Genomic DNA, 27,866 nt, shown 5'->3' with positions numbered 1-27,866 from the left:
AGCGCTCAGGACCTCAGACTGGGGCGAACGTTCACATTGAATATCCCTTTGAGCATGGTGAAGTTATGAACTACACTTTGGATGGTGTATCATTACACCCAGTCACTACAAAGATACAGGCTTCCTTCCTAACTCCGTTGCCGGAGAGGAAGGAAACTGCTCAGGGATTTCACCATGAGTTTAATGGTTTTGATCTGAGAACTGAGGATGGATCAACAACATTGTAGTTACTCTACAATACTAATAAAGTAAAACTGCAAAAAACGTTGCCAAGAAATTGACTTCATGTCCTGAATACAAAGTTCTATGTTTGAGGCAAATCCAACACCACACATCACTGAGAACCACTCTTTATAATTTCAAGCATGATGGTGGCTGCATCATGTTATGGTATGCTTGTCCTCGGCAAGGAATAGGGAGTTCTTTAGGATAAAAAGAAACGGAATAGAGCTAAGCACAGGCAAAATCTTAGGAAAAGCTGGTTCAGCCTGCTTTCCACAAACACTTGGAGACAATGAAGGGCCGCCCCCAAGTGGTATGGGTAGGTAACAACATATGCCATGTTAATTTTCAACACAGGGGCCCCTCAGGGGTGTGTGCTCAGTCCCCTCCTGTACTCCCTGTTCACCCATGACTGCATGGCCAAGCACGACTCCAATACCATCATTAAGTTTGCTGATGACAACAGCCTGATCACCGACAACGACGAGAAGGCCTATAGGGAGGAGGTCAGAGACCTGGCCATGTGGTGCCAGGACAACAACCTCTCCCTCAACATGATCGAGACAAAGGAGATGATTCGGGACTACAGAAAAAGGAGGACCGAGCACACCCCCATTCTCCTCGATGGGGCTGTAGAGGAGCCCCAAGTTCCTTGGTGTCCATATCACCTAAACTATCATGGTCCAAACACACCAAGACAATTGTGAAGAGGGCACAACAACGCATATTCTCCCTCAGGACACCGAAAATATTTGGCATGGGTCCTCAGAGCCTCAAAAAGTTCTACAACTGCACCATCGAGAGACTGGCTGCATCACCGCCGGGTATGGCAACTGCACGGCCTCCGACAGAAAGGCACTACAGAGGGTAGTCCGTATGGCCCAGTGCATCACTGGGGCCAAGCTTCCTGCCATCCAGGACCTATATACCAGGCCGTGTCAGAGGAAGGCCCCAAAAAATTGTCAAAGGCCCCAGCCACCGTAGTCATTGACTGTTCTCTCTGCTACCGCACGGCAAGCGGTACCGGAGCGCCAAGTCTAGGTCCTAAAGGCTTCTTAACCTCTCTGGGATATGTGAGACGCTAGCGTCCCACCTCGCCAACAGCCAGTGAAATTGCAGGGCGCCAAATTCAAAACAGAAATTCCATAATTAAGATTCCTCAAACATAGTATTTTACACCATTTTAAAGATAATCTTTTTGTAAATCCAGCCACAGTGTCCAATTTCTAATAGGCTTTACGGCAAAAGCACACCAAACGATTAGTTTAGGTCAGCACCTAGTCACAGAAAACCATAAAGCCATTTTCCAGCCAAGGAGAGCCCTCACAAAAGTCAGAAATAGCGATTAAATTAATCCCTAACCTTTGATCTTCATCAGATGGCACTCACGGGTCTTAATGTTACACAATAAATGTGTGTTTTGTTCGATAAAGTTTATCTTTATGTCCAAAAACCTCATTTGAAATTGTTGTTTTATGTTCAGAAATGCATTGTCTCAAACAAACATCCGGTGAAAGGGCAGAGAGCCACATCAAATTACAGAAATACTCATAATAAACATTGATAAAAGATACAAGTGTTATGCATGGAAGTATAGATAAACTTTTTCTTAATGCAACCGCTGTGTCAGATTTCAAAAAGGCTTTACGACAAAAGCAAACCTTGCGATTATGTTAGGTCAGCACCTAGCCACAGAAAAACATACAGCCATTTTCCAAAGAAGGAAAGGTGTCATAAAAGTCAGAAATAGAATTATAAATATTCACTTACCCTTGATGATCTTCATGCACTCCCAGGAATCTCAGTTCCACAATAAATGTTTGTTTTGTTCGATAAAGTCCATCATTTATGTCCAAATACCTCCTTTTTGTTCACAAATCCTAACTCACGAGGCGGGCAAGTCCAGGCGAAAGTTCAGACAAAGTCCCAAAAGTTATAATACAGGTCGTAGAAACATGTCAAACGATGTATAGAATCAATCTTTAGGATGTTTTTATCATAAATCTTCAATGTTTCAACCGGACAATTCCTTTGTCTTTAGAAATGCAATGGAACGCAGCTAACTCTCACGGTTGCGCATGAGACTGAGCTCATGGCACTCTGCCAGACACCTGGCTGAAACAGCTCTCATTCTCTCCCCCTTCACAGTAGAAGCCTCAAACAAGGTTCTAAAGCCTGTTGACATCTAGTGGAAGCCTTAGGAAGTGCAATATGACCCCATTCGATAGGCAATGACTTGAAAAACTACAAACCTCAGATTTCCCACTTCCTGGTTGGATTTTATTCTCAGGTTTTTGCCTGCCATATGAGTTCTGTTATACTCAGACATCATTCAAACAGTTTTAGAAACTTCAGTGTTTTCTATCCAAATCTACTAATTATATGCATATTCTAGCTTTTGGGCCTGAGTAGCAGGCAGTTTACTCTGGACACCTTATTATCCAAGCTACTCAATACTGCCCCCCAGTCCCAAAGAAGTTAACAGCTTCTACCCCCAAGCCATAAGACTCCTGAACAGCTAATCAAATGGCTACCCGGACTATTTGCCTTGTCCCCAACCCACCCCCAATTTTTACGCTGCTGCTACTCTGTTTATTATCCATGCATAGTCACTTTACCTCTACCTACATATTACCTCAACTAACCGGTGACCCCGCACATTGACGCTGTACCAGTGCCAGCTTCGCTACTGTTATTTTATTGTTGCTCCTATGTGTTGGAGGAAACACCGTACAGCTGGCAACCGAAGTCAGTGTGCATGCACATGGCCGCCACAAGGAGTCGCTAGAGCACAATGGGACAAGGACATCCCAGCAGGCCAAACCCTTCCCTAACCCGGACGATGCTGGGCCAATTGTGCCTCATGGGTCTCCTGGTCGCGTCCGGCTGCGACACAGCCCGGGATCGAACCTGGATCTGTACTGGCTAGTTACAGTTTTAACTTAAAAACTCAGCTAGAAAATCTAAGGCAAGACTTGAAAATGGCTGTTTAGCAATGATGAACAAACAACTTGACAGAGTTTGAAGAATTTTTAAAATAATAATGTGCAAATATTGTACAATCCAGGTGTGTAAATATTGTACAATCCAGGTGTGTAAATATTGTACAATCCAGGTGTGTAAATATTGTACAATCCAGGTGTGTAAATATTGTACAATCCAGGTGTGTAAATATTGTACAATCCAGGTGTGTAAATATTGTACAATCCAGGTGTGTAAAGCTCTAAGAGATTTTCAGCTGTAATCACTGCCAAAGGGGATTCTAACATGTGTTGATTCAGGGGTGTGAATACTTCCTGTATGTAAATTAGATCTGTATTTAATTTTCAATACATTTGCAAAAATGTCTAAAAACATGTTTTCCATGTCATTATGGGGTATTGTGTGTAGACGGGTGAGAGAGAAAAAATAAGTTTCATCCATTTTGAATTCAGGTTGTAACAACAACATTTGGAATAAGCCAAGGGGTATGAATATTTTCTGAAGGCACTGTCCATCTTACATCCATTGTAGGGAAAGAATTACATAAACCTTGAGATCGCAAACGTTAGGCACACAGCTTAATTTTTTTTAAATTAAGGAATAATCTGTGATATTTCCTTGTTCAATGGTTCTTTGATGACAGCCTGCCCTATATTCATTGATTATTTAAGAATAACTTGAGTTGCGTTTATGAATTTGAGAGTAGTTAGGTTACATTTCTCCAGCCCCCATTCTTCATCTTACTGCTAGTGGATACACAAACTCCAGATTTTGGCTTTAATGTACACTGTACAGTGGAACTATGTGAAGTAGCCTCCCACGATGGCAGCCACATATAGCTCCATCCCAGTCCGTCTCTGTGTGTTCACTGCAGCACCAGGTGCTCTGACACATGGAGAGGAGGAGGAACTGCATGTTTTCTCAGTAGAAGAGGGACAGAGAGGTAGAGCACAGATACAGCAACCATCAAACTATTTCAGCGAGTTCCATATAAGCCTTAGGGACTAAACAAGACGTTAAAAATGTTGATGTCGGGAAAGAGTTCACATTTAACGTTCACTACTCCTGAAAGTCTTGTAACAGTCCAGCTCAACACCACAGACAGTATTCAGATATAGTCAAAACACCCCCTTTCATAATACCTGCAGTAAAATGCATTGAGATTCACAAACCTACCCAGGTACAATTTTAAGATTGTGGAAGGTGATAAATTGACTTTGAATAGCGGGAAAAGTGCCCTATTCAATGCATGACTCAAGCTGAATAACCATGGCAATCGCTATGTACTTAGATCTAGATCTACAACCTAGGCCCCCTGATAACTATCCAACTGATGAAAGCAGAAACATACAGATTTGTAAGGCTAATACTAACATTTTATTCCATATTAATACCAAATAATATGATTCGTGTTTAGTTTATTTAAAATGGTTGTTTTTTTCATCAGTAAAATTTGAGCGTAAATCAACAGATTACTTTTTAAATGTTAACAAATCAGTTTAGCCTTTTTAATTCTTTGTTGTCCACGTTACTTTAATGTTGGTTTCCAGTAGCAGTAGTGACGGGGGTCTCAATACAGTTACATCTGTATCGTGACTTGCATACAGCACTGAGACACACCCCACCAGACATGCCACCAGAGGTCTTTTCACAGTCCACAGGTCCAGAATAAATTCAAGGAAAAGTACAGTACTATACAAAGTCATGATTGAATGGAACTCCCTTCCATCTTTTATAGCACAAGTGAACAGCAAACCTGGTTTCAAAAACAAAACACAGCTAGTCGGCTGTACCTATATCCTATATCTTGTTGTTCTTTTTAAATAGTGAGCAAACATGTTTTCAGCACTTATTTCCATGACTGATCAAAACTAATTATATCATGTTATCTCTCGTCTCTCTGCAGCAGACGTATAGTGAGCAATATGTTTGGAACGTCAAATCACAATAGAATTGCAGAATCAAATTGCAAAACATATAGAACCGTGAGAATCTCAATACATATCATATCGGCACCTAAGTATCGTGATAATATCGTGAGGTCCATGGTCTTTCCCAAAGTGACAGCCATTTTGCCCATGTCGTTTTAAAAATCCTGTGCAGCAAAGCTCCATCCACAATGTACTTCCTGTCAATCAGAGCCTTCTCAGCATGCTTTGCCCTTGTACTCACCGGTCTCCCTTTGGTTTGCGGTTCTTCTGGGGCGGGACCTTCCCTTTGGGTCTCCTTTCGCTGCCCGCACACGGTCCCCCACCCAGCCCCGTCACCCACAGGGACTCCAGGCCCTTGGAGGACTTCTTAAAGGTGAACTCCACCTGCTCGCCCTCCTTCAGGCTGCGGAAGCCCTCCATCACCAGTTTACTCTGTGGAGGAAAAAAAATCAACACACCAGCCCTTTAAGAAATGCTGCCATGGAATTTGAATTATACCGACCAGACCATCCTTTAAAAGATACTGAATTATTACCATGTAATTACAATTACATCCAGACCACCCCTCTTTAGAAACACTGCACTGTTACAATTAATGATTTTTGGGCTAGCATTTATAGCAAACCTTTGGAATGTCGACTATTTAATTCCAGTCATTGTCAATGTTCATCCTTATCAAATGACAAAATGTAATTAAATCGAAAATTTGGTAGCTTAGGTGCATCCCTTCCTCATCCCTCCCATTTTAGTTCTCACTTAGACAGTTTCCTTCTGACAGGGAGGGAGGGGGGAGGGGGGGGAAATGGGGTTTCGCACCCAATGCTGTCACTTCCCTCTACCAAAGAAATATGTCTTTATCAGTGCCATCTGAATTATTCATCTGGTTACTACGTAAACACTAGGCTACATATAAATCAAAGATGTATGATTTGACAACAACATAATATGACTGATATCATGTATCTTTTACGGATCGCACCCAACGCATAACCGAATTTAGCAGAGGGGAACAAACACACACACCGTCAAAATGTATACATGCTGTTGAAGGAGTGTCAGAGCCAGCCAACAGTATGCAGGCCAATGAAGAGCTATTCAAACGAGCACGTTGCCACGAGAGTGAGAAAGAGAGACTGAATGATTGTATAAACAAGAGTACAGTTGGGAAGAATGGCTACTATTTGGGCTATCTTTACTAAGTCATTTACCACAGTGCAAATGTTGCTTGTGTTTATCTATGGTAAACTAGTTCAAAAGACAAAATAGGACTATAAACCATTGAAGTTCATGCATATAAAACTATTTGGGCTATCTTTACTAAGTCATTTACCACAGTGCAAATGTTGCTTGTGTTTATCTATGGTAAACAAGTTCAAAAGACAAAATAGGACTATAAACCATTGAAGTTCATGCATATAAAACTATTTGGGTCACACTATTTGTATGGTCTGGAGTTTCCATCTGTAGAATCCTCGACAGATTGTTAGTTTGATCTGTTGATAAGGAACTGCTTGCTAAGGTTACGGTTAGTATTTGGATAAGGGTTAAGGGTTAGTAGATAGTTAGTTAGTTGGTTGAAATGTTACTGATAGTCAGTAGAGCACCTACAGATGGGACTATCCACATAAAGTGTTATCAATCATTTCATGTTCATGTTTCATGAAAATATAATACATCTGGTCCAATGTATAGCTTTATTTTGTATTCATCTTTGATATAAATATTATTAGTTAAATATTATCTCTGGAAACCAATAGGATAGACAGAAATAATAGCTGCACTAAAGTTATTACAGTTTATTTCTTCAAAAGATGAAACAAGGAATTTCTTTATGAATTAACCTGTTTTTGGAATAGATTTATACGTGTATATTTGCTATAATACATTTTATATTTCACACAAAATGTTGCTTAGAATTATGAACACAATAACGCTATTATAGAAGCTTCAATATCTTTATAATGGTGTGTTTATCATCTCACATACCCTGAAGCTTTCTACTGACTAATCAACATTAATTCATTATCTACTAATGATTTTAATACATGAAAATAACAGCTACTATCTGTCCTAGATGATATTTAGACCCTTATTCTGATGATATCTAACAATGATTTAAAATCCGTACAGTAATATCAATTTTAATTTATTGCTTGAAATAAAAAAGACAAGTGGGAGGGGCAAAAAGGCAGTCCAAAGATCCAAGTAAATGATATACTTCAAATCTCTAAACCACTCAATTATTTCAATATATTTTATTATTTCTAATACAGTGAGTTTTCTAAATATATATATTTTTTAAATATCTAAAATACCAGTTTGCATCATTTCTAACACTAATTGTTTTCACATAACATAGAAACAAATCCTTCTGTTATACACAAGACACATTTGGGATAACCCATTGGAATCAATAAATGTAATACTGTATGGTTAATTAAAATACTTACAACAACTGCGTCTCGAAAATTACAATGTCACATTTTACTTAAAGTACCGTAAACTACAAAATATCTCAAATCATACCAATTCATTCAAAGTGGTCAAATCAGCATCGTAGTTCAGAGATTTCACTATGCATCATTATTACTATAGATATTATTTAGTCATTTTGGTGAGGACAAATCGTTGTGCTTCTTGACAATAAAGACGTGAACATCATCACTAAAAGACATCACCAACACTACTAACCAAATTACTAAAAGCACTACAAACTCTTTATAAAGAATATTGGTGAAAAACTCCATAACTACGAAAGACAGGGGAATCGACACATTCATCATTTAAAACACCTCGTTTCACGAAGGGTGAAAAAGACTCCTCAATCATACATGATTTCACACAATGTATTCATTCGTTCATTTATCCCTTCGTTCACTCAAATCATTCCCTGTCTCCTGCTAGCAAGCAGTAGGTGATTAGCTTAGCTCACTCCAGCTAGCTGAAAGTAGGAGACCGTTCTGGATGTTTTGGATATGCTGTGAGGAAAAGGAAAGGATTAGGGACAGAATGAGAGAGACAGCAAGGATTCTACACCTCTATTCAACAGGGCATACACTCACGACAAAACAAGGGATGAGGGGAAAGAAAAGGACAGAGAATGGAAGAAAAAGGGCGATGTCATGGTGAACTGAATTAATATGCATACAAGTTGCTAATGACAACCAAGGTGGGTATTATATGTTCGTCTCAGCTGTAGTGGGTCACTTCAGGAGATATGATTATACATTTTGGTACAAATCACAGCATTAAAACAAACTAAAACCACAACTTCAAATAGCTAATAAATTATTTCAATCCCAGCGACTTTATGATGGATATATTATTATAAATTCTAAAATGTTGCGGGCATATAAAAAATAAGAATTCAGCAGAACTGCTTCTCTCTTTCTTTCAAGGCATAATTATGACTAGTCATTGATTCTCTGGCTCAGCCAATCAATGAGAGCCTTCCTCGTCTGCGCCAGTCATCATTTTATGAAAGCAGCATGTGTTTCCGGGTCAAAGTTCAGTGGTCCCCGCATCCCCACCCCCTGAGCCTTCATAACACTGGTCCAGTGATTGTCAGTTAGAAAAGCACACGTCCTTTTGTCCACTAGAAATATGTCAACTCACATTTCCTAGATACTTTAATGAATATCTAGTATCTAGGAAATTATAGTAAAGATATACAATTGGCTTTTTATATAACCACAGTATCTCGTGTGTAAAATAATGTGTCAGTAATTACAAATTGCCGCAGGACTTTATTCAAGCTACTCGACTATGAGCTAAATCAGATGAATGAAATTTAGTTATTCCCTAATAAAATAAATTCCGGACAAAGGAATGCATATTATGCCAGATGTGCGTTTGTGTGTGCTTGCATGTACGTACGTGCATATATGTGTGTGTCTGTGTGTGTGTGTTTGCATGCACGTACGTGCACATATGTGTGTGTGTCTGTGTGCGTAAACCTGAAGAATCAGAACCTGCAACCTGAGTGCCCTCCTCTCAGGTGACCTGGCGGGTGTCCTGCCTGGTTTCAGTTTACACACAGAGGTCAAGAGAGGGCATGGTCAGAGGAGAGAAAGAGAGAGAACAAAATGGAGGAGTGGCCTGGAGCAGGGTGGGGGTGTGCTGTGCGAGAGGGAGAAGGGGAGGCGAGAGAGAAATGCCTCTAGCACATTCTGTTCAGCTCCAATGGAGGAGCAACTCCTGATCAGGCCTGGGGGGGACCAGGAATGACAAGGAACAAAACCTCCATTTGATCAGGAGCCTTGCAGGTCCCCCCCCCCCCAGGAAGAGGACCCACTGACAGGAAAAGAGGCAGGGAACACACCAACCCCCACACACCTCCAAAACTGCCTGCCCATTCTGAGTTACCCATGTGCTTTGTCCATTTCCACATTCAAATAATAAGGATTTGGACCGAGTGTGTGTGTGTTCTGTTTCAGAGTGGTGTTTGTGTGTTCATCTATTTTTCAGCGTTAATTTACAAGGAACGCTGAGAAGACATTGTCTTTCACAGCAACCTGGGAGGAGAAAATGATTATGAACTTATTACGCTCATAAGACTACCTCCAGAATGTGTGTGTACATGCGTAGCGTGCATGCGAGTGTGTGCAAACTGCGAAGGAAGCAAATAATAAACCCAGCGCCCTGGATGAAAATAGCCTAACCATCGTCATCACCAGTCACGGTAATCGATGCAGGAAGTGAAACGAGAAAGGAGCTGTGTGAGGGCTAATTATGGGATGGAGCTGCTGGTCGGAGTGAAGTAGCCTATTGGAAGCAGTGTGTGTGGGGGGGGGGGGGGGGGGACTGTGTCCATGCGCACAACCGTGTGTGTGTGTGTGACGACCATGTGGTGCGGTGCCATTAAGTATCTTTTTACACACAGGAAGTGCTAAGTGGACAAAGCTGGCCCCGATTGTCACAGATGGACGTGACCCAACAGGATGCATATAAAATTAAAAAAAACATCAAAAGACGAAACCTCACCGCGCTAACATCCCTCGCCCTCCTCCGCACGTTTTCATTACAGCCACTAACCCCTGACCTCTACCCAACACCCCCCTAACCTCTACCCAAACCCCCATCAAACATTTAAGAGTGTTCCCATTTCCCCCCTGGCCCAAATTAACAACATGCTAACCGCTAGCGCACACTGATTATATAGCGGACCATATTTGATCAGAGGGGGGGGGGGGGAGGGGGGGTTGGGGAAGAAGTAGATAATTCTGCTATGGGTTTATCAGGACGGAAGGAGGACGGGAAAGAACCAAGGTGAGGTGGCTGGGGAGAAGAAATGAACCAAGGTGAGGTGGCTGGGGAGAAGAAAAGAACCAAGGTGAGGTGGCTGGGGAGAAGAGAAGAACCAAGGTGAGGTGACTGGGGAGAAGAGAAGAACCAAGGTGAGGTGGCTGGGGAGAAGAAAAGAACCAAGGTGAGGTGACTGGGGAGAAGAGAAGAACCACGGTGAGGTGACTGGGGAGAAGAGAAGAACCAAGGTGAGGTGGCTGGGGAGAAGAGAAGAACCAAGGTGAGGTGACTGGGGAGAAGAGAAGAACCAAGGTGAGGTGACTGGGGAGAAGAGAAGAACCAAGGTGAGGTGGCTGGGGAGAAGAAAAGAACCAAGGTGAGGTGACTGGGGAGAAGAAATGAACCAAGGTGAGGTGGCTGGGGAGAAGAGAAGAACCAAGGTGAGGTGACTGGGGAGAAGAGAAGAACCAAGGTGAGGTGACTGGGGAGAAGAAATGAACCAAGGTGAGGTGGCTGGGGAGAAGAAAAGAACCAAGGTGAGGTGGCTGGGGAGAAGAAATTAACCAAGGTGAGGTGGCTGGGGAGAAGAAAAGAACCAAGGTGAGGTGGCTGGGGAGAAGAAATTAACCAAGATGAGGTGGCTGGGGAGAAGAAATGAACCAAGGTGAGGTGGCTGGGGAGAAGAGATGAACCAAGGTGAGGTGGCTGGGGAGAAGAGAAGAACCAAGGTGAGGTGGCTGGGGAGAAGAAATGAACCAAGGTGAGGTGGCTGGGGAGAAGAGAAGAACCACGGTGAGGTGGCTGGGGAGAAAGAAAGAACCAAGGTGAGGTGGCTGGGGAGAAGAGAAGAACCAAGTTGAGGTGGCTGGGGAGAAGAGAAGAACCAAGGTGAGGTGACTGGGGAGAAGAGAAGAACCAAGGTGAGGTAACTGGGGAGAAGAGAAGAACCAAGGTGAGGTGACTGGGGAGAAGAGAAGAACCAAGGTGAGGTGACTGGGGAGAAGAGAAGAACCAAGGTGAGGTGGCTGGGGAGAAGAGAAGAACCACGGTGAGGTGGCTGGGGAGAAAGAAAGAACTAGCAGAAGTAGGGTGACAACCTTAATTCACTTCAGCAAAAGGGGGCCCTAGTAAAGGAAAAAAAAGGTAAGAAGCACAGGTCAACATTGCAAATAGAGTTGTATTTTTGAACATAAACAAAACAGCAGCCCTGCTTCTTGCTTTGCTGTAAAGCTGAGGTACAGTACGGGACTGGAGAGAAGCGCAAAACTGTGGAGAACAATGGTCATAAATGTAACTAATTAAAAGCAGAACTGTCATCAGACCCAACTAAGAAAAAAAACTAGACGCAAACAAAAATGAACAGTACAATGGCACCTTATGGACATTTGACATCTGCCAGAGAAATTGACACTTTTTCAAATGTATTTTTTTTGTTTCGTTTTCTGCTGTTGTCGTTGGTATTAAATGTGAATATTATGAAATGTAACCGACCTTCATGAATTAAAAGAGAAAGGAGCCCAGTTGCACAAAATAAATTCAATACAAAGTGTTTCTCAATTGGAACTGAAAAACAAAACAGGAATGTGATAACGCCTACAGTTAGATAGTGTTTTAGGTCACACAACTGAAAACATTTGCAACAGAAAAGGAAAATGGTGCCTCCTGGGTGGCGCTGTGGTTAAGGGTGCTGTACTGCAGCACCAGCTGTGCCACCAGAGACTCCGGGTTCGCGCCCAGGCTCTGTCGTAACCGGCCACGACCAGGAGGTCCATGGGGCGACGAAAAATTGGCCTAACGTCGTCTGGGTTAGGGAGGGTTTGGCCGGTAGGGATATCCTTGTCTCATCGCGCACCAGCGACTCCTGTGGCTGGCCGGGCGCAGTGCACGCTAACCAAGGATGCCAGGTGCACGGTGTTTCCTCCGACACATTGGTGCGGCTGGCTTCCGGGTTGGATGCGCGCTGTGTTAAGAAGCAGTGCGGCTTGGTTGGGTTGTGTATCGGAGGACGCATGACTTTCAACCTTCGTCTCTCCCGAGCCCGTACGGGAGTTGTAGCGATGAGACAAGATAGTATCTACTAACAATTGGAGACCACGAAAAGGGGGTAAAATTCAACAACAACAAAAAAAAGAAAAGGAAAATGAGCATCCAGGTAGTTGCTCCGTGTTTCAGTTCGTTCTCTTCGGTTTGGTGCCTAATGAAGGGGACCCCGGTCTAAAAAGACTTTCAATCAAATCTAAGACATATGACATTTCCACTTGGGAATAGAGCTAAATATCAAGCTATGGACATAGATTTCCCCCCCAATTAAATATACAGTTGAAGTCGGAAGCTTACATACACCTTAGTTTAAATACATTTAAACTCAGTTTTTCACAATTCATGACATTTAATCCAAGTAAAAATGCCCGGTCTTAGGATAATAGTAGAGATAATGATTTAGTTCAGGTTTTTTTCTTTCATCACATTCCCAGTGGTCAGAAGTTGACATACACTCAATTAGTATTTGGTAGCATTGCATTACAAATTGTTTAACTTGGGTCAAGCGTTTCAGGTAGCCTTCCACAAGCTTCCCACAATAGGTTGGGTGAATTTTGGCCCATTTCTCGACAGAGCTGGTGTAACTGAGTCAGGTTTGTAGGCCTCCTTTCTCGCACACGCTTTTTCAGTTCTGCCAACACATTTTCTATAGGATTGAGGTTAGGGCTTTGTAATGGCTACTCCAATATCTTGACTTTGTTGTCGTTAAGCCATTTTGCCACAACTTTGGAAGTATGCTTGGGGTCATTGTCCATTCGGAAGAACCGTTTGCGACCAAGCTTTAACTTCCTGACTGAAGTCTTGAGATTTTGCTTCAATATATCCACATCATTTTCCTCCCTCATGATGCCATCTATTTTGTGAAATACACCAGTCCCCCTGCAGCAAAGCACCCACACAACATGATGCTGCCACCCCGGTGCTTCACGGTTTGGACGGTGTTCTTCGGATTGCAAGCTTCCCCCTTTTTCCTCCAAATATAACGATGGTCATCACGGCCAAACAGTACTAGTTTTGTTTCATCAGACCAGAGGGCGTTTCTCCAAAAAGTACGATATGTGTCCCCGTGTGCAGTTGCAAACTGTAGTCTGGCTTTTTTTATGGCGGTTTTGGAGCAGTGGCTTCTTCCTTGCTGAGCGGCCTTTCAGGTTATGTTGATATAGGACTCGTTTTACTGTGGATATACATACTTTTGTACCCGTTTCCTCTAGCATCTTCACACGGTCCTTTGCTGTTGTTCTGGGATTCATTTGTACTTTTTGCACCAAAGTACGTTCATCTCTAGGAGACAGAACGCGGCTGGCTGCGTGGTCCCATGGTGTTAATACTTGCATAATATTATTTGTACAGATGAACGTGGTAACTTCAGGCATTTGCAAATTGCTCCCAAGGGTGAACCAGACTTGTGGAGGTCTACAACTTTTTTTCTGAGGTCTTGGCTGATTTTCTTTTGATTTTCCTGTGATTTCAAGCAAAGAGGCACTGAGTTTGAAGGTAGGCCTTGAAATATATCCACCGTTACACCTCCAATTGACTCAAATAATGTCAATTAGCCTATCAGAAGCTTCTAAAGCCATGACATAATTTCTGGAATTTCCCAGGCTGTTTAAAAGGCACAGTCAATTTAGTGTATGAAAACTTCTGACCCTGGAATTGTGATACTGTGAATTATAAGTGAAATAATCCATCTGTAAACAATTTTTGGAAAAATGTCTTGTGTCATGCACAAAGTAGATATCCTAACCGACTTGCCAAAACCATAGTTTGTTAACAAGAAATTTGTGGAGTGGTTGAAAAACTAGTTTTAATGATTCCAACCTAAGTGTATGTAAACTTCCGACTTCAACTGTATACGTTTTTAAACACTAAAAGGTTCCTTTTTGACTGGTGATTGAGCCAGTTACATCATGACCGGTTTGACAGCGTTAACAATAACAACTTCAGGTCCATGCAGCACACACACATATCGATATTGATTATGATAAAAGAAAGCAGTAAATCCATTCAGATATTTCTGAAGAGTATTCTTCAAAAACCACTAGGAAAATGAAATAAAATGACTGTTAGCATGCTACCTGTAGCTGTCCTATCACAATTTTCATTTGGTTTCATTGACAATACTTTGTGTTCATAAAACAAAGTTAAATACCATCGGTTTATAAACTAAGATGGATCAATGTTCACGATTAAAAACTTGGAAATAACCCGAATTAAACCTACTGCTGGATCCATTCAATCTGAGCACATAAAGCAAACTTTAGACAGCGACTGGATTTGTATGACAAGAGATGGTTTAGGAAACAAGTTGCCTATTATCAAATCAAATTTCAGAACTATTGAAAAATTACTGGCTTGACCTTTTTACACACAATTATAAAAGCTGTGTTTTCCCTTTCTGTTTAATATTCCTCATTGATTATCTTTAGCCCTTTGGGATATCATTTATTTTCTGTTTCTAAAAAAATAAAACCCACCAGATGGGTTGAGATCATAATCATAAAGGCTTGTGATCAGTGCTAGCTAAATGCAAGGTGAATGCTAGCTAAATGCTAGCCAAATGCTAGGTGAATGCTAGCTAAATGCTAGCCAAATGCTAGGTGAATGCTAGCTAAATGCTAGCCAAATGCTAGGTGAATGCTAGCTAAATGCTAGCCAAATGCAACGTGAATGCTAGTTAAATGCTAGCTTTGGTTGCATTAAAACAGCATTTAGTACTCAGGTTCAGCAATAAGTAAATGTATGACCAAAACTAATTATCAATGTAAGCCCTGTAAACCAACTATTGGTAATAAAAGCATTGAGAAAACGTATACTGTGGCTACTTGCTAACTAAGCTGGGAAATTGAATGGTCTTAACAGTTTGTTGCTCCATTTTCTTTCCATAACTTCAAGGGAAATGCAACTTGACAATGACAAAATAACCAAACCAAGAACTCTATTCTGTTAAAGAGCATTTGATCCAGGGTCTTAGATCATTGATAACAAAATATATTTTCATGTGTCCAAATACACATATAAAAAAAATATTATCCTGAAGTAAACAAACTAAAGTAAACATTATTACATTGAAATTCAAAATGTCCCTTTTATACAATTTCACAGAAACATAGTTACATAAAATACGCATTCAAATCCACCAAGCTTCTTCAGAAGCAATGCCAATGCCAAAACCAAACCATCATTGGAGCATCTCTGTGTTCTAGACAATTCAAACACAGATCCCCTACTAAAAAATGGAATCTGTCTGTTCTTCAACTTTCCTGTTTGTCATGTCAATAGAAAATCATTTTTAGCACCATTTCTAATCTAACTCCCACAATCCATCCTTCCAATTACCAATCACATTCCCCATATATGGACGACCCCTCAAGAGGAAGTCACATGACCTCCCTGCTTTCTTCTTCTGCGTTTTTTTTGAAGCGTTGAAGTAAAGAGGGGGGAGGTGAGAAGGAGGATGGTGTGTGGCTGTGGCACTAGAGACAAAGCCTGATACTGGCTATCTAGAGGCAGGGACTGGGGAGAGGTGGGGCTTGAATGCCAAACGGTGACATGGGTCAGAGGTTAATCTCACTAGGGGCCCATTTTAACCTCTGCTATGCCACAAACACATGCAAACACACACACACAACCCAAAATCTCAAAGTGCTCAACTATTATTACGTAGTGGAACAGGCAGGAACAGCAGAAAAGGCAACAACTAACCCAAAAAAACACACATGCACTCGTGCAAACACACAATCTTGGAGGTTTCCGATGGAGGAAGGGCCAGTACAGCAGCACACCATGCTCTACGTTTAGACTTGATCCCCAGCAGAGGGAGAACAGCAAATCAGGCCCCTTCCCTTTTTTGTCTTTAAACAAATTCCTCTTTTAAAAAGAATGCCTGAGGATGGAACAACCCCCACGCGAGAACACACACACACACACTTGCCTGACTTGAGTTTTATGACATAGTTGCTACGAAGGGTTGGAACGCTGACACGCACACACACACACAAAGGGGCATAAGTAGGGTTTCAGTAAGGTCCGGAACTAGGCAATTATTTTTTTTAAGTTGAAGCTCATTTACTGCATTTCTATACAATTAAAACACTTTAAAATGCTAATTTGGAGAACAGCAAAAACAAGCCAAAATGACCCCAGCCATTATCACCTTGGCTGCTGTAGGTTCATTCACCTCAGTCCATCTACAAACACCTAGCCTATTAGCTGTACAAGTGTAATGTAATACCCCTGAAAGGGGGGAAATATGAGAAATGTGTAGCATCAGCGACTGTTCAATCAGTTGTAATGATGAATTGGATCAAATCATCAACTCTGTAAATAGATCTTTTATCGAATGACAATGTTCACACTTGTATTCCTAGGCATTACTAATCAAGCGCCGCACAGACAGACATCAAAGGAGCACACAGATGATCGTATAATCACACTCACATGAATTATTTCAATCTTATTTACGATTCTATATTAATATCAGCAATGTAGTTTTACAAGCATTTCGCTACACCCATAATAACATCTGCTAAACACGTGTATGTGACCAATAAAACTGTGATTTGATTTGTCGTGATAAAAGAAAAAAGGTGGGTAAAGAGTAAACAAACTCCAGGGGACGATCGAGATCAGATGACAGACCATGTGGAAATCTCATATTGAAACAGATGCTTGATAAAAACTAGTACAAATTCTCTTAGGGGACCCCAAGTTTGGGAACCAGTGTATTAACCTCTCTCTCCTCTGCATGCATTGCAGCCTGCCTCAGCCTCACCACTGAGCGCCACATCACCGTCTGTCTCAGTAGCCTACTCTGTGTAAAGCAAAGTTAGGAGAACTTAGTCAACAACAAAAAAAATGTGCTCCTGCTGAGGTAGGCTCCATTTAACGTTAGCCAACCAGAAGTAAGAAGCTAAGTAACACTAGTCAGATCGCTTCAACGTTACTACATTAGAAGTCCTGCACTTGCTTTTTTATTGAGGGAATATACAGTAGCAGTCAAAAGTTTGGACACCTACTCATTCCAGGGTTTTCTTAATTTTTTGTATTTTCTACTTTGTGGAATAATAATGAAGACATCAAAAGTATGAAATAACACATATGGAATCATGTGTTGACAAAGAAGAGTGTTAAAAATCAAACAATATTTTATATTTAAAACTCTTCAAAGTGGCCACCCATTGCACACTCTTGGCATTCTCTCAACCAGCTTCATGAGGTAGTCACCTGGAATGCATTTCAATTAACAGGTGTGCCTTGTTAAAACTTAATTTGTGGAGTTGCTTTCCTTCTTAATGCATTTGAGCCAATCAGTTGTATTGTGACAAGGTAGGGGTGGTATGCAGAAGATAGCCCTATTTGGTAAAAGACCAAGTCCATAAAATGGCAAGAACAGCTCAAATAAGCAACGAGAAACGACAGTCCATCATTACTTTAAGACATGAAGGTCAGTCAATCCGGAAAATGTCAAAAGTTTCTTCAAGAGCAGTTGCAAACACCATCAAGCGCTGTGATGAAACTGCTAAAAGGAGACTGCATGAGTCAGGTCTTCCTGGTCAAATTTCTGCAAAGAAACCACTACTAAAGGACACCAATAAGAAGAAGACTTGCATGGGCCAAAAAAACACAGGCAATGGACATTAAACCGGTGGAAATCTGTCCATTGGTCTGAGGAGTCCAAATTTTAGATTTTTGGTTCCAATCAGCAAGTCATTGTGAGATGCAGAGTAGGTGAATGGATGATCTCCGCATGTGTGGTTCCCACTATGAAGCATGGAGGTGGTGGTGTGATGGTGCTTTGCTGGTGACACTGTCAGTGATTTATTTAGAATTTAAGGCACACTTAACCATCATATGGCTGCCACAGCATTCTGCAGCATTACACCTTCCCATCTGGTTTGCGATTAGTGGGACAATCATTTGTTTTTCAACAGGACAATGACCCAACACACCTTCAGGTGGTTACTTTGAAGAATCTTGTTTAACACTTTTTTGGTTACTACATGATTCCATATGTGCTATTTCATAGTTTTGATGCATTCACTATTATACTACAATGTAGAAAATAGGAAAAATAAAGAAAAACCCTGGAATGAGTAGGTGTGTCCAAACTTCTGAATGGTACCGAATATGGGGCAATTTAGCAATGAGGATTTGACATCTGTAATGGTTATGATAAATTAGGCATTGTTGCAATCTATATTGAACAAAAATAAAACGCAATGCAATAATTTCATAGATTTTACTGAGTTACAGTTCATGAGGAAAATCAGTCAATTGAAATAAATTCATTAGGCCCTAATCTATGGATTTCACATGACTGGGAATACAGATATGCATCTGTTGGTCACAGACAGTTTTTTTTATTTTTTTAAATGGGACTCAGGACCTCGTCACTGTATTTTCGTGCATTCAAATTGCCATCGCTAAAATGCAATTGTGTTCGTTATCCGTAGCTTATGCCTGCCCATACCATAACCCTACAATGGGGCACTCTGTTCACATTGACATTAGAAAACCGCTCACCCACACAAGGCCATACACGTGGTCTGAGGCTGGTTGGAAGTACTGCCAAATTCTCTTAAATGATGTTGGAGCCGGTTTATGGTAGAGAAATTATCTTAAATTTTCTGGCAACCGCTCTGGTGGACATTCCTGCAAAACTTGAGACATCCGTGGCATTGTGTTGTGTGACAAAACTGCACATTTTAGAGTGGCCTTTTATTGGTGCACCTGTGTAATGATCAAGCTGTTTAATCAGCTTCTTGATATGCCACACCTGTCAAGTGGATGGATTATCTTGGAAAATGAGAAATGCTCACTAACAGGGATGTTAACACATTTTTGCACAACATTTGAGAGAAATAAGCTTTTTGTGCACATGCTAAATTTCTGGGATCTTTTATTTCAGCTCATGAAACATAGGTTCAACACTTTACATCTTGCTTTTATATATTTGTTCAGTGTATATAGGTAAATGCGTACATTTTTTCCAGTAAGGGCCTCGTGTTCGAAAAAGAAAACATTATTAGAGTACTCAACAACAAAAAAATCACGGGTCATCAAACAGTCTAAATGTGTCACATGCCCATCCATCCCCAACCAGTAGGGGAACTCATTCTCCAAGGGTCGTTTTTTGTTTGTTTGGGGGATGTCTAAACACGGCAAGAGTTGCGACATGAGATAATCTTCATCAGCTAAGCACTTATGTATCCAACACAAGTACATAAAGGTCATAATTCATAAAGGTCAGGTAAACTGACAGATTATCTCATAGAACAAAACATTTAAGATCTCCTAAACCTGTGTTAACCTCAGACCTTATTTTCAGCATTTATCCCAAAACCCCATTCTTACCCCCATAAGAATGGCCAACGAACCAGAGGTGTACTACAAAGCAGGATCAATAAGTTAGCAAGATACCTTTGATAAGCAAACAGAAATAACTACAGATTTTCTGGTTCATTAAAAACAGTAAACCTACATTTTTGTTTGTCAAATCAGTTAGATGATGCCCATTTCAAGCTTAGTTTTCTGCAATATAAGAAGTTAGAACAGAATATGTATGCAAGTTCGCTGGTTTACTCCTTGATCCTGCTTTGTAGCATCCCTTCTGAAGTAGAGAAAGCTGACTCATTTCCGTTTCTTTTTACTAAAAGCTGCATCTATAAAATAGGAAATGTAAATAACACACACTGCGTACAGAAGGCTGTGTAGGAGTGTGCCGTTCATTGATAGAGTAGCAGCTGATGAAGAATTACACATGCACACACAGAGGAAGTGATTGGACAGGAACCCCGATGCCTGGGCCCCCCCAGGAAGATTTCTCCAAGGTCGACATGGAAGCAGCTCATTATTTCTGTCTCCCTCTCTCACCAACTCTTTCTCTCTCTTCTCTCCCCCCTCCCAACTCCCTCCCTCCCTCTCTCTATCCCCCACAACCCCCCTAAACTTCCTCCCCTCCACTCCCCCCCCACCCCAACGCCCTCTCTCCCCTCAAATCTCCCCTTCTCAACTCCCCCCAACTGAGCCCCCTCTCTCTCCCCCACAATTCCCCAACTACTCCCTCTCTCAACTCTCCCCTCCAGCTCCCCCCCTCTCTCCCACCCCACCCCCCAACTCTCTCCTCAACTCTCCTCTACAACCCCCACCCCCCCCAGGTCAACTGTAAGCGCTGTTATTGTGAAGTGGAAACGTCTAGGAGCAACAACAGCTTAGCCACGAAGTGGTAGGCCACACAAGCTCACAGAATGGAACAACCTAGTGCTGAAGTGTCCTCGGTTGCAACACTCACTACCGAGTTCCAAACTGCCTCTGGAAGCAACATCAGCACATGAACTGCTCGTCTGGAGCTTCATGAAATGGGTTTCCATGGCTGAGCAGCTGCACACAAGCCTAAGATCACCATACACAATACCAAGCATCAGCTGGAGTGGTGTTAACCTCGCTGCCATTGTTCTCATGACCAGTGGAAACACGTTCTCTGGAATGATGTGTCATGCTTCTGTAACCGATGTGAAATGGCTAGCTAGTTAGTGGTGGTGCGCGCTAATAGCGTTTCAATCGGTGACGTCACTCGCTAGTTGATGTGTGCGGAGGGTCCCTGTTTCGAGCCCCTGGTTCGAGCCCAGGAAGGGGCGAGGGGACGGACTAAAGTCTAAAGACTAAAGTTAAACTGCTACACTTCACCATCTGACAGTCCGACAGAGAAATCTGGGTTTGACGGATGCCAGGAGAACGCTACCTGCCCCAATGTATAGTGCCAACTGTAAAGTTTGGTGAAGGAGGAATAATGGTCTGGGCTGTTTTTCATGGTTCGGGCTAGATCCCTACAGCATTCTAGATGATTCTGTGCTTCCAATTTTGTGGCAACAGGTTGGGGGAAGGCCCTTTCCCATTTCAGCTTGACAATGCCCCCGTGCACAAAGCGAGATCCATACAGAAATGTTTTTTCAAGATTGGTGTGGAAGAACTTGACTGGCCTGCACCAAGCTCTGACCTCAACCCCTTCCCTCTGGGATGAATTGGAACGCCGACAGCGAGCCAGGCCTAATCGCCCAACATCAGAGCCCGAACTCACTAATGCTCTTGTGGCTGAATGAAAGCAAATCCCTGCAGCAATGTTCTAACATCTAATGGAAAGCCCTCCCAGATGAGTGGAGGCTGTTATAGCAGCAAGGGGGGGGGGGACAAACTCCATACCAATGCCCATGATTTTGGAACGAGATGTTTGACAAGCAGGTATCCACATACACTACCAAAAGTATCTTTCAAAGAAACAGTTGTACGAACACGTGATCAACTGAGTGTTTTTAACTGTTAGTCTTTTTGCATGGTTTCCAATATGGTGGTGCCATCAACCATATTCTCCCTGTCAATGAGGCAATTAAAACAACTACAAACTGTGTCATACAAGCGTTGTACTGTGCAGTTCAAGGGAGAGTGCGGGTTCGGAGAGGGATAGTGCCACTAAGGAAACACCACAGCATGTTGTTGTGTGCCCTGTAACCTACATGGTGGGGAAACATCATGATGATACAAAAGAACACATTTGGACAAATGGTCAATTAAAAGATAAGCTACACATGTTGCAACCAAAACTCTGGACTACAAAAAAAAGTCACTTTCGCAATAACATGTGATGTTATTGCCAAGCAAGGACAAAGGTTAATACAACTATACAATTGAGTCATTTCTCATTTAGAAATAATTGGCCTAGGCTGCTTGATCAAGCCTACTGACTCCTTGCTTTCCATCAACAGGGTGGAGTAGACTACAGCGTACAGGGTAAAGGACTGCACCAAAGAGGGAGATAGATGCCCAATGCCCATAGCAGCACAATGTCAACCTACACGGGTTTTCTCGTTCGGGGAACTTACTTGGTGAACAAATACGTCCAGAGGGGGATCTACGGGGCTCCCCTCGCTGCTGGTCATTGATATAAATCCGAACCCCATTCGAACATTAAACCACTTGCAGTGGCCTGTTCCTGACAGAAGCTGGGGCCGAATTCGCTCTTCTTGCTCCGTCGACTTGGCTTCGTCTTCTCCGCCACCTTTACCCGCCCCTCCTAAAAGGCATATGAAAGTAGTAAGCTACAGTAGGCTGTGTATTGATAGACGAGTGTGGATGTGGCATATGTATTTAACCTATAGCCGTGCCTGCGCAGTTATTAGGCCTAGTAGTAACCTTTACACAACTTTTATGGAGCCCAGTTGGTTGGAAATCTCCATAGCCTAAGCGACGGGGAATCCCCGCCACTTAACGATGTGATGTTCATCTTTGCTATAATTCGTCTCCACGTAACGATTTTAGCGCATGGTAGAATGATTTGAACATCACGCAAATCGGTGTAAAACAGGATACTTATGGGGCTTCTAACTGCATGGCGCACAGCGATATGCGATTGATTTGGTCGATTCCCCCTTGCACGTGCATGCTCACTGATGTAACTTCTGGAGCATATTTACTTACATCTACCACTGTTAATAACCAGCATTGTATGGAACTCCAAGGGCAGGTGTACACACATGGTTCACCATGCAAGCCCATGTTGGGCACAATACGCTCTTTATCGTTGACAAACAGCTCCAACAAGACCCCAATATGTATTTTCACATGGCAATAATCGTGGGCGGTAGGCTACATAACACATTATATGTAACAATAGCCCGTCGCAGCACCCCTCTATACCAAAAAGTAAGGATTTTTTTTTTTTTTTACAAATAATTGGAGAATAACCTTCGGCCATGTTTCCCCGCGGACCTTCTGTTCGAAAGTTCCAATCGAAAAGCTTCCTCTGCGAAAACGGGTTATGATAGTCACCATTAATCCGACATCCTCAATTCCAGCGGTCACAAATTTAGCTCGCATGGTACAGCGTGCTTTCCCTCTTTTGATATTTTGTCATGTCTCTCTCCTTCAATCCTTTCCTCGTTCACTCCACTTCGAGCGCTTGCTCTCTCTCTCTCATTCGCTCGCTTACTGGCTGTGCCTCTGCCAGTACTAGACACGTGACTTTGTCAATTACATGCTTTCTTGCTACTAATTTTACCACTGATCTAGGGACGGTAGAGCAGCGAAGAAAACTGACTCGGAACCGATTAGGTCCAAGTGGTCAGCCGTGTCCTCACAATAACACACCTTTATTAAAGAAGGATGCGTTATCTTGCTTCAAATGTAACAACTTCGGCCAAGAGTTGTGTGAAAGGCAAGTAGCCTTCTGCCTAATGGTCAGCCTGGTTTTCGCCTGCTTCATACAATTTTTTATAGCCAAATCGGTTTCTAAAATACAATAACTGACATTTGAATAACAGCAGCGAATGCACTAAATTGGAACTATAAAGACTGTGAAACAACTAATGAATGCAAACAAACATTTGGTGTAGTAAATATTAAACCTGTTGTTCTGCTTATTTTATACACTAGTACTACATTTTATTTTCTACGTTCCTAAACCCTTACGATTCACTGAGATGCATGTGGTAAAATAGACATATAGAACATCTCTTTGAGATTGAATTGAGGCGTTTATTTGAATTGATAGATTACATTTGTTTGCTGGACACATATTTTGCTACATTTACTAAGGTGGAAAATTAATTCGTTCAACATATCGTTAATTAATACAGATTATAGTCCAACATTTTTTTTAAAAACTTTATTTAACTAGGCAAGTCAGTTCTAGCCGTTGAGTATTAAAATAAGCTAGAATGTTACATATGCATTTTAGACAATTTATTTAGGTTGAGTGCTTGTTCCTCCTCTTGCGTAAACTACTATGCTCCAATGGGGTAAACCAGGACAATGTCAGGCCTTTGGAATTAGATTGAGTAGTAGAACGCAAACACCAAACAAGTGGAGGCCTTCAATTGAATATCTAGAATACAAAATAAATGGAAGATACATTTAGAGTCAAGTAAAGGCAGGTAGCCTAGCGGGGCCATTAAGAGCTTTGGGCCAGTAACCGAAAGGTCGCTCGATCAAATCCACAAACCGAGTAGGTGAAAAATCTGTTTATGTGCCCTTGAGCAAGGCACTTAACCCTAATTGTTCCTATAAGTCGCTTTTGATAAGAGATTCTGCTAAATAACTAAAATGTAAATAGGATATTTGTTTAATTTGGAGTAGTAACCTATCAATATGGTTAATACACTGCAAATATTTCCATTGATAAAAATGAAGGGGGCGGGTAGCATTTGTGAAAGGGGGAAAACGCGTTGGGAAGGAATGAATCAACAACAACCCATCCCCACCCACCCAATAGCATAGCAACCCCAAAGAGCCCACCCTCCGGAATTCATGAGTTTACCCCTACCCCCACCCAGACCGTCCCCGCCCAACCCCCGCGCAAATTCTGTTTTTGAAAATCTGGTGAGGAGTCCTCCACAGTGGCAACATAAATTATGGCTTGGGTCACAGGGCCGGCCACTTGTGTCGGATGTTATCGACTCACTCACATCCCGAGTATGGCTTTTTCTGATCGGACAGAGCTATGTTATCACCCACAATCCTAGGCTAATAGGCCTGCTCGCACTGTATTTGATATATCTGAGCTAACCTATAGCCAATCATTTGAAGACTACAATAATAACATTAGGATTCTAGGTTCTAGGTTCACATTCCCTGATGCGGCCAACATTACAAAAGCTACAATTCTGCATAAAAGAGTAGAAATATAATCTGTAGATTGTGTCAATTATTTTGTATATATTCTTGTTGTTGTCAGCACCATTCCAACAGGTCAAATTCCTGGTATAGGCAACATGTAAATGTCATTTGCGAATAAAGCTGATTCTCACCACAAATAAAGGCTTATGGACATAAACAAAGTGATTAATAAGACATTTAACCAGTTAAAGTCAACGGAGAAATAAGAATGTAACCATAGCCAAACCAACAGATCAGAAGTAGCCTACACCGTTCAAAATTATCCTACATTTACTGACACATTCACAGGAGGTAAACAAGTCCCAAATCGAGATTCCAGAGCTTTCTCAGCTTTTTTTCAATAGTAACATACCAACCCGAGATTTGGTGGACTCCTTCACCCTAGCCAACCCCACCCAACCCCCACACCTCACCAACCAGGCTCCCAAAGGGAAGTAAGTTTGCCTCCTCTATACCCTGCATTTCTGTCAATAGAGTTCAAAGGGGTTATTCAATTCCTCTCTCCTTTTCTCCCTTCTTTTAGTGCGGGGGGTTTATTTCGACGTTTTAACATGTATTCCAGCCAGCAATATCTCACTTTTATATATCCACTGCTAGGAAATACGTAACATTGTTGACATAGTTATAGGTCAGGCCATGCCATGCTGTTGGAAGGAAATGTGTGTTGGGGAGTCTAACAGCATTTTACAAGCAAAAGGTAAATGTTTTTTGTTTTTTTCTAATTTAATTAATTTAATTTGTTTAGGACAATAGGCCTACCAGCTAATCATGCGTTTATTTCAATGAGATTGTGATTGACTTTTGTCTACCTGGGAAACATTTCAATCATATGCACATTTTTACTTGGTTTCATGTAAGAAAGTCCCTTCTTGTCTTACTTGTAACATTCGTTAAGAGACATTTATATTAAACGAAAATGTAAAGTATAAGGATTGTAAAACGCCCATACTTGTAGGTGTTTTGTTTGAGCAAACCAACCCTAGCTATCTAGATTAAATAAAATGGTTTTAAACGAGCTTTTCTTTCTAATAAGAGTTATTTATTTGAAATTCAATCAAATTGAACTATTTCCTGTATTAGGATTAGGATTTAACACTACAATAGAGACGGAAATTCCTTGAATAGCCTAAATTAATAAATTGTAGGCTTCCACAATTCAAATCAAAGTTTTGAACTGATACATCTTTACTTTGAGTAGACTAACGCCCAAAAGATTTAAGAGATATCTGAAAATTCCCATTGGCAAATTCATTCTAGAAAGTGGTGTGAACTATAAGAATCACATGGCCTACATTTTCTGTTGTTTATTTAAGAGTTAGTCATTCAACGACATATGCTGCTCTGTGATTTGAGATAAATGTTAAATAGGAGAACACAAAGCCTACAAATACTTGAATGAAATATCAGTGACGTCAGAGGGTAACATGAGTGAGAAGCGCCTCTCTCCGCCCCCGGCAAGAAAGACGCAATTGGCTTGGGAAAGGCAAACTATTTACAGAAAACTGGCATAGAACAAAGAATAGCGCCTGTGCACGAATTATCGTCATTTTATTGTAAAAATATAGGTATGGTCAGTAATTGTTTTCCTATGGCCACGTTTGTTTAGAAATAGGCTAAACCGCGCTAGCTTGTTTGATTTTAATGTTTTCATTAATTCCTTCAGGTACCTAACAAAAAAAGCCAAATGCATGGAAAAATACATGCATTTTGGTTTTAAACTAGCTTGAACCAGAACAGTTTGATCTGAGAATAGAATGCATAGCCTATTTGATAGGACTACCCAATAATGCATCTTGTTTTCTAGTTAACTAAAACAAGAAGTTCAATGTTAAATATGCTAACAATTCATGTAGAGGACAATGGAATGGCATTTCCAAGTGGTGACAATATCGACCACATTGAGTCTGATTATACCCAACTGTTGCCGTGTTGAACAGGTGTGTTCACCATGACAGAGAGATATAAGGTCTACCAATGTATATTCCGAAAGATCATTCACTAACCTGTGAGCGACGGAACAGCCATTGTCATCCTCGTCTTTCTCTGTCTTCAGACGTGCTGCTGTGGACAAATTCACCCGTCGTCCTGATCGAATGTCTTTGTCCACTTGATTTTATTGTTGTGCTGAACTAATGAAACTGTCAAAGTGACACACGCTCATAGGCTACAGCCGAAAGAAGTGGACTGAATTCAAGCATGCACGTCGATTACCGGTACCGGCATATTTACAATGGCATTTCTGGTTATCTGCCGGTTGCCGGTAGATTATTTATTTCCACCGCTGAATATTTTATAGACACTGTAATTTAAGCGGACCTGCGTGCGGGATAACCCTTGAAGATTTGTCTGAATTTGTCAGAGGAAATAATGATTGTTGACAGACAGGGTAACAGTGATAGTCTTTAAAAAAGAATTGTGTCTAATAAATTAATAATTAGCCTAGTGTTTTCCATTCTTATAGGCCTACTCTACCTAAAATATTTATGAGGACGAAAGCCAAACCGTAGGCCTACGTCATTTTGATTTATTCCTCAAAACATAAAGCTATGCTGGTTTTTAGATTAGAAATTAATTTATATTATTTTGTCATGAAAAAAAAATACTGTTTTATAGCTTGGAATGGAGGCGCATGCACTAAGGTTTACACTAGCTGACTACATGTTATTGTCTTTATTTTGTCTCGTAATAAGTAGCCCTAATCATAAAGTAGGCTGTTATCAGCTTTCCTAACATATCTTAGAAAACACCCTCCTTCAACAACCCTACCAGGTAGACTTGAGG

General features: G+C 41.4%; 1 protein-coding gene across 2 annotated transcripts in view; it reads right to left on the bottom strand.

The window, feature by feature from the left end:
* Positions 1-23,412, bottom strand: part of lin28b (lin-28 homolog B (C. elegans)) — a 45,133-nt gene extending 21,721 nt beyond the window's left edge. The window contains exons 1-3 of one of the 2 annotated variants that reach the window (XM_021611506.3): positions 23,157-23,412; positions 22,295-22,485; positions 5,377-5,567 (exon numbers count right to left, since the gene is read on the bottom strand). In XM_021611506.3, coding sequence (XP_021467181.1) covers positions 5,377-5,567; positions 22,295-22,485; positions 23,157-23,166 — 392 coding nt within the window. In that variant the 5' untranslated portion in view covers positions 23,167-23,412. The remainder of the gene's footprint in view (positions 1-5,376; positions 5,568-22,294; positions 22,486-23,156) is intronic. The other variant, XM_036984749.2, reaches the window with a different exon arrangement.
* Between the last annotated feature and the right edge of the window lie 4,454 nt (positions 23,413-27,866).

Source organism: Oncorhynchus mykiss, chromosome 8 (assembly GCF_057628025.1).
Source record: "Oncorhynchus mykiss isolate SJ-2025 chromosome 8, ASM5762802v1, whole genome shotgun sequence".
NCBI classification, from domain to species: domain Eukaryota; kingdom Metazoa; phylum Chordata; class Actinopteri; order Salmoniformes; family Salmonidae; genus Oncorhynchus; species Oncorhynchus mykiss.
This window is presented reverse-complemented; position numbering and strand designations above follow the sequence as displayed.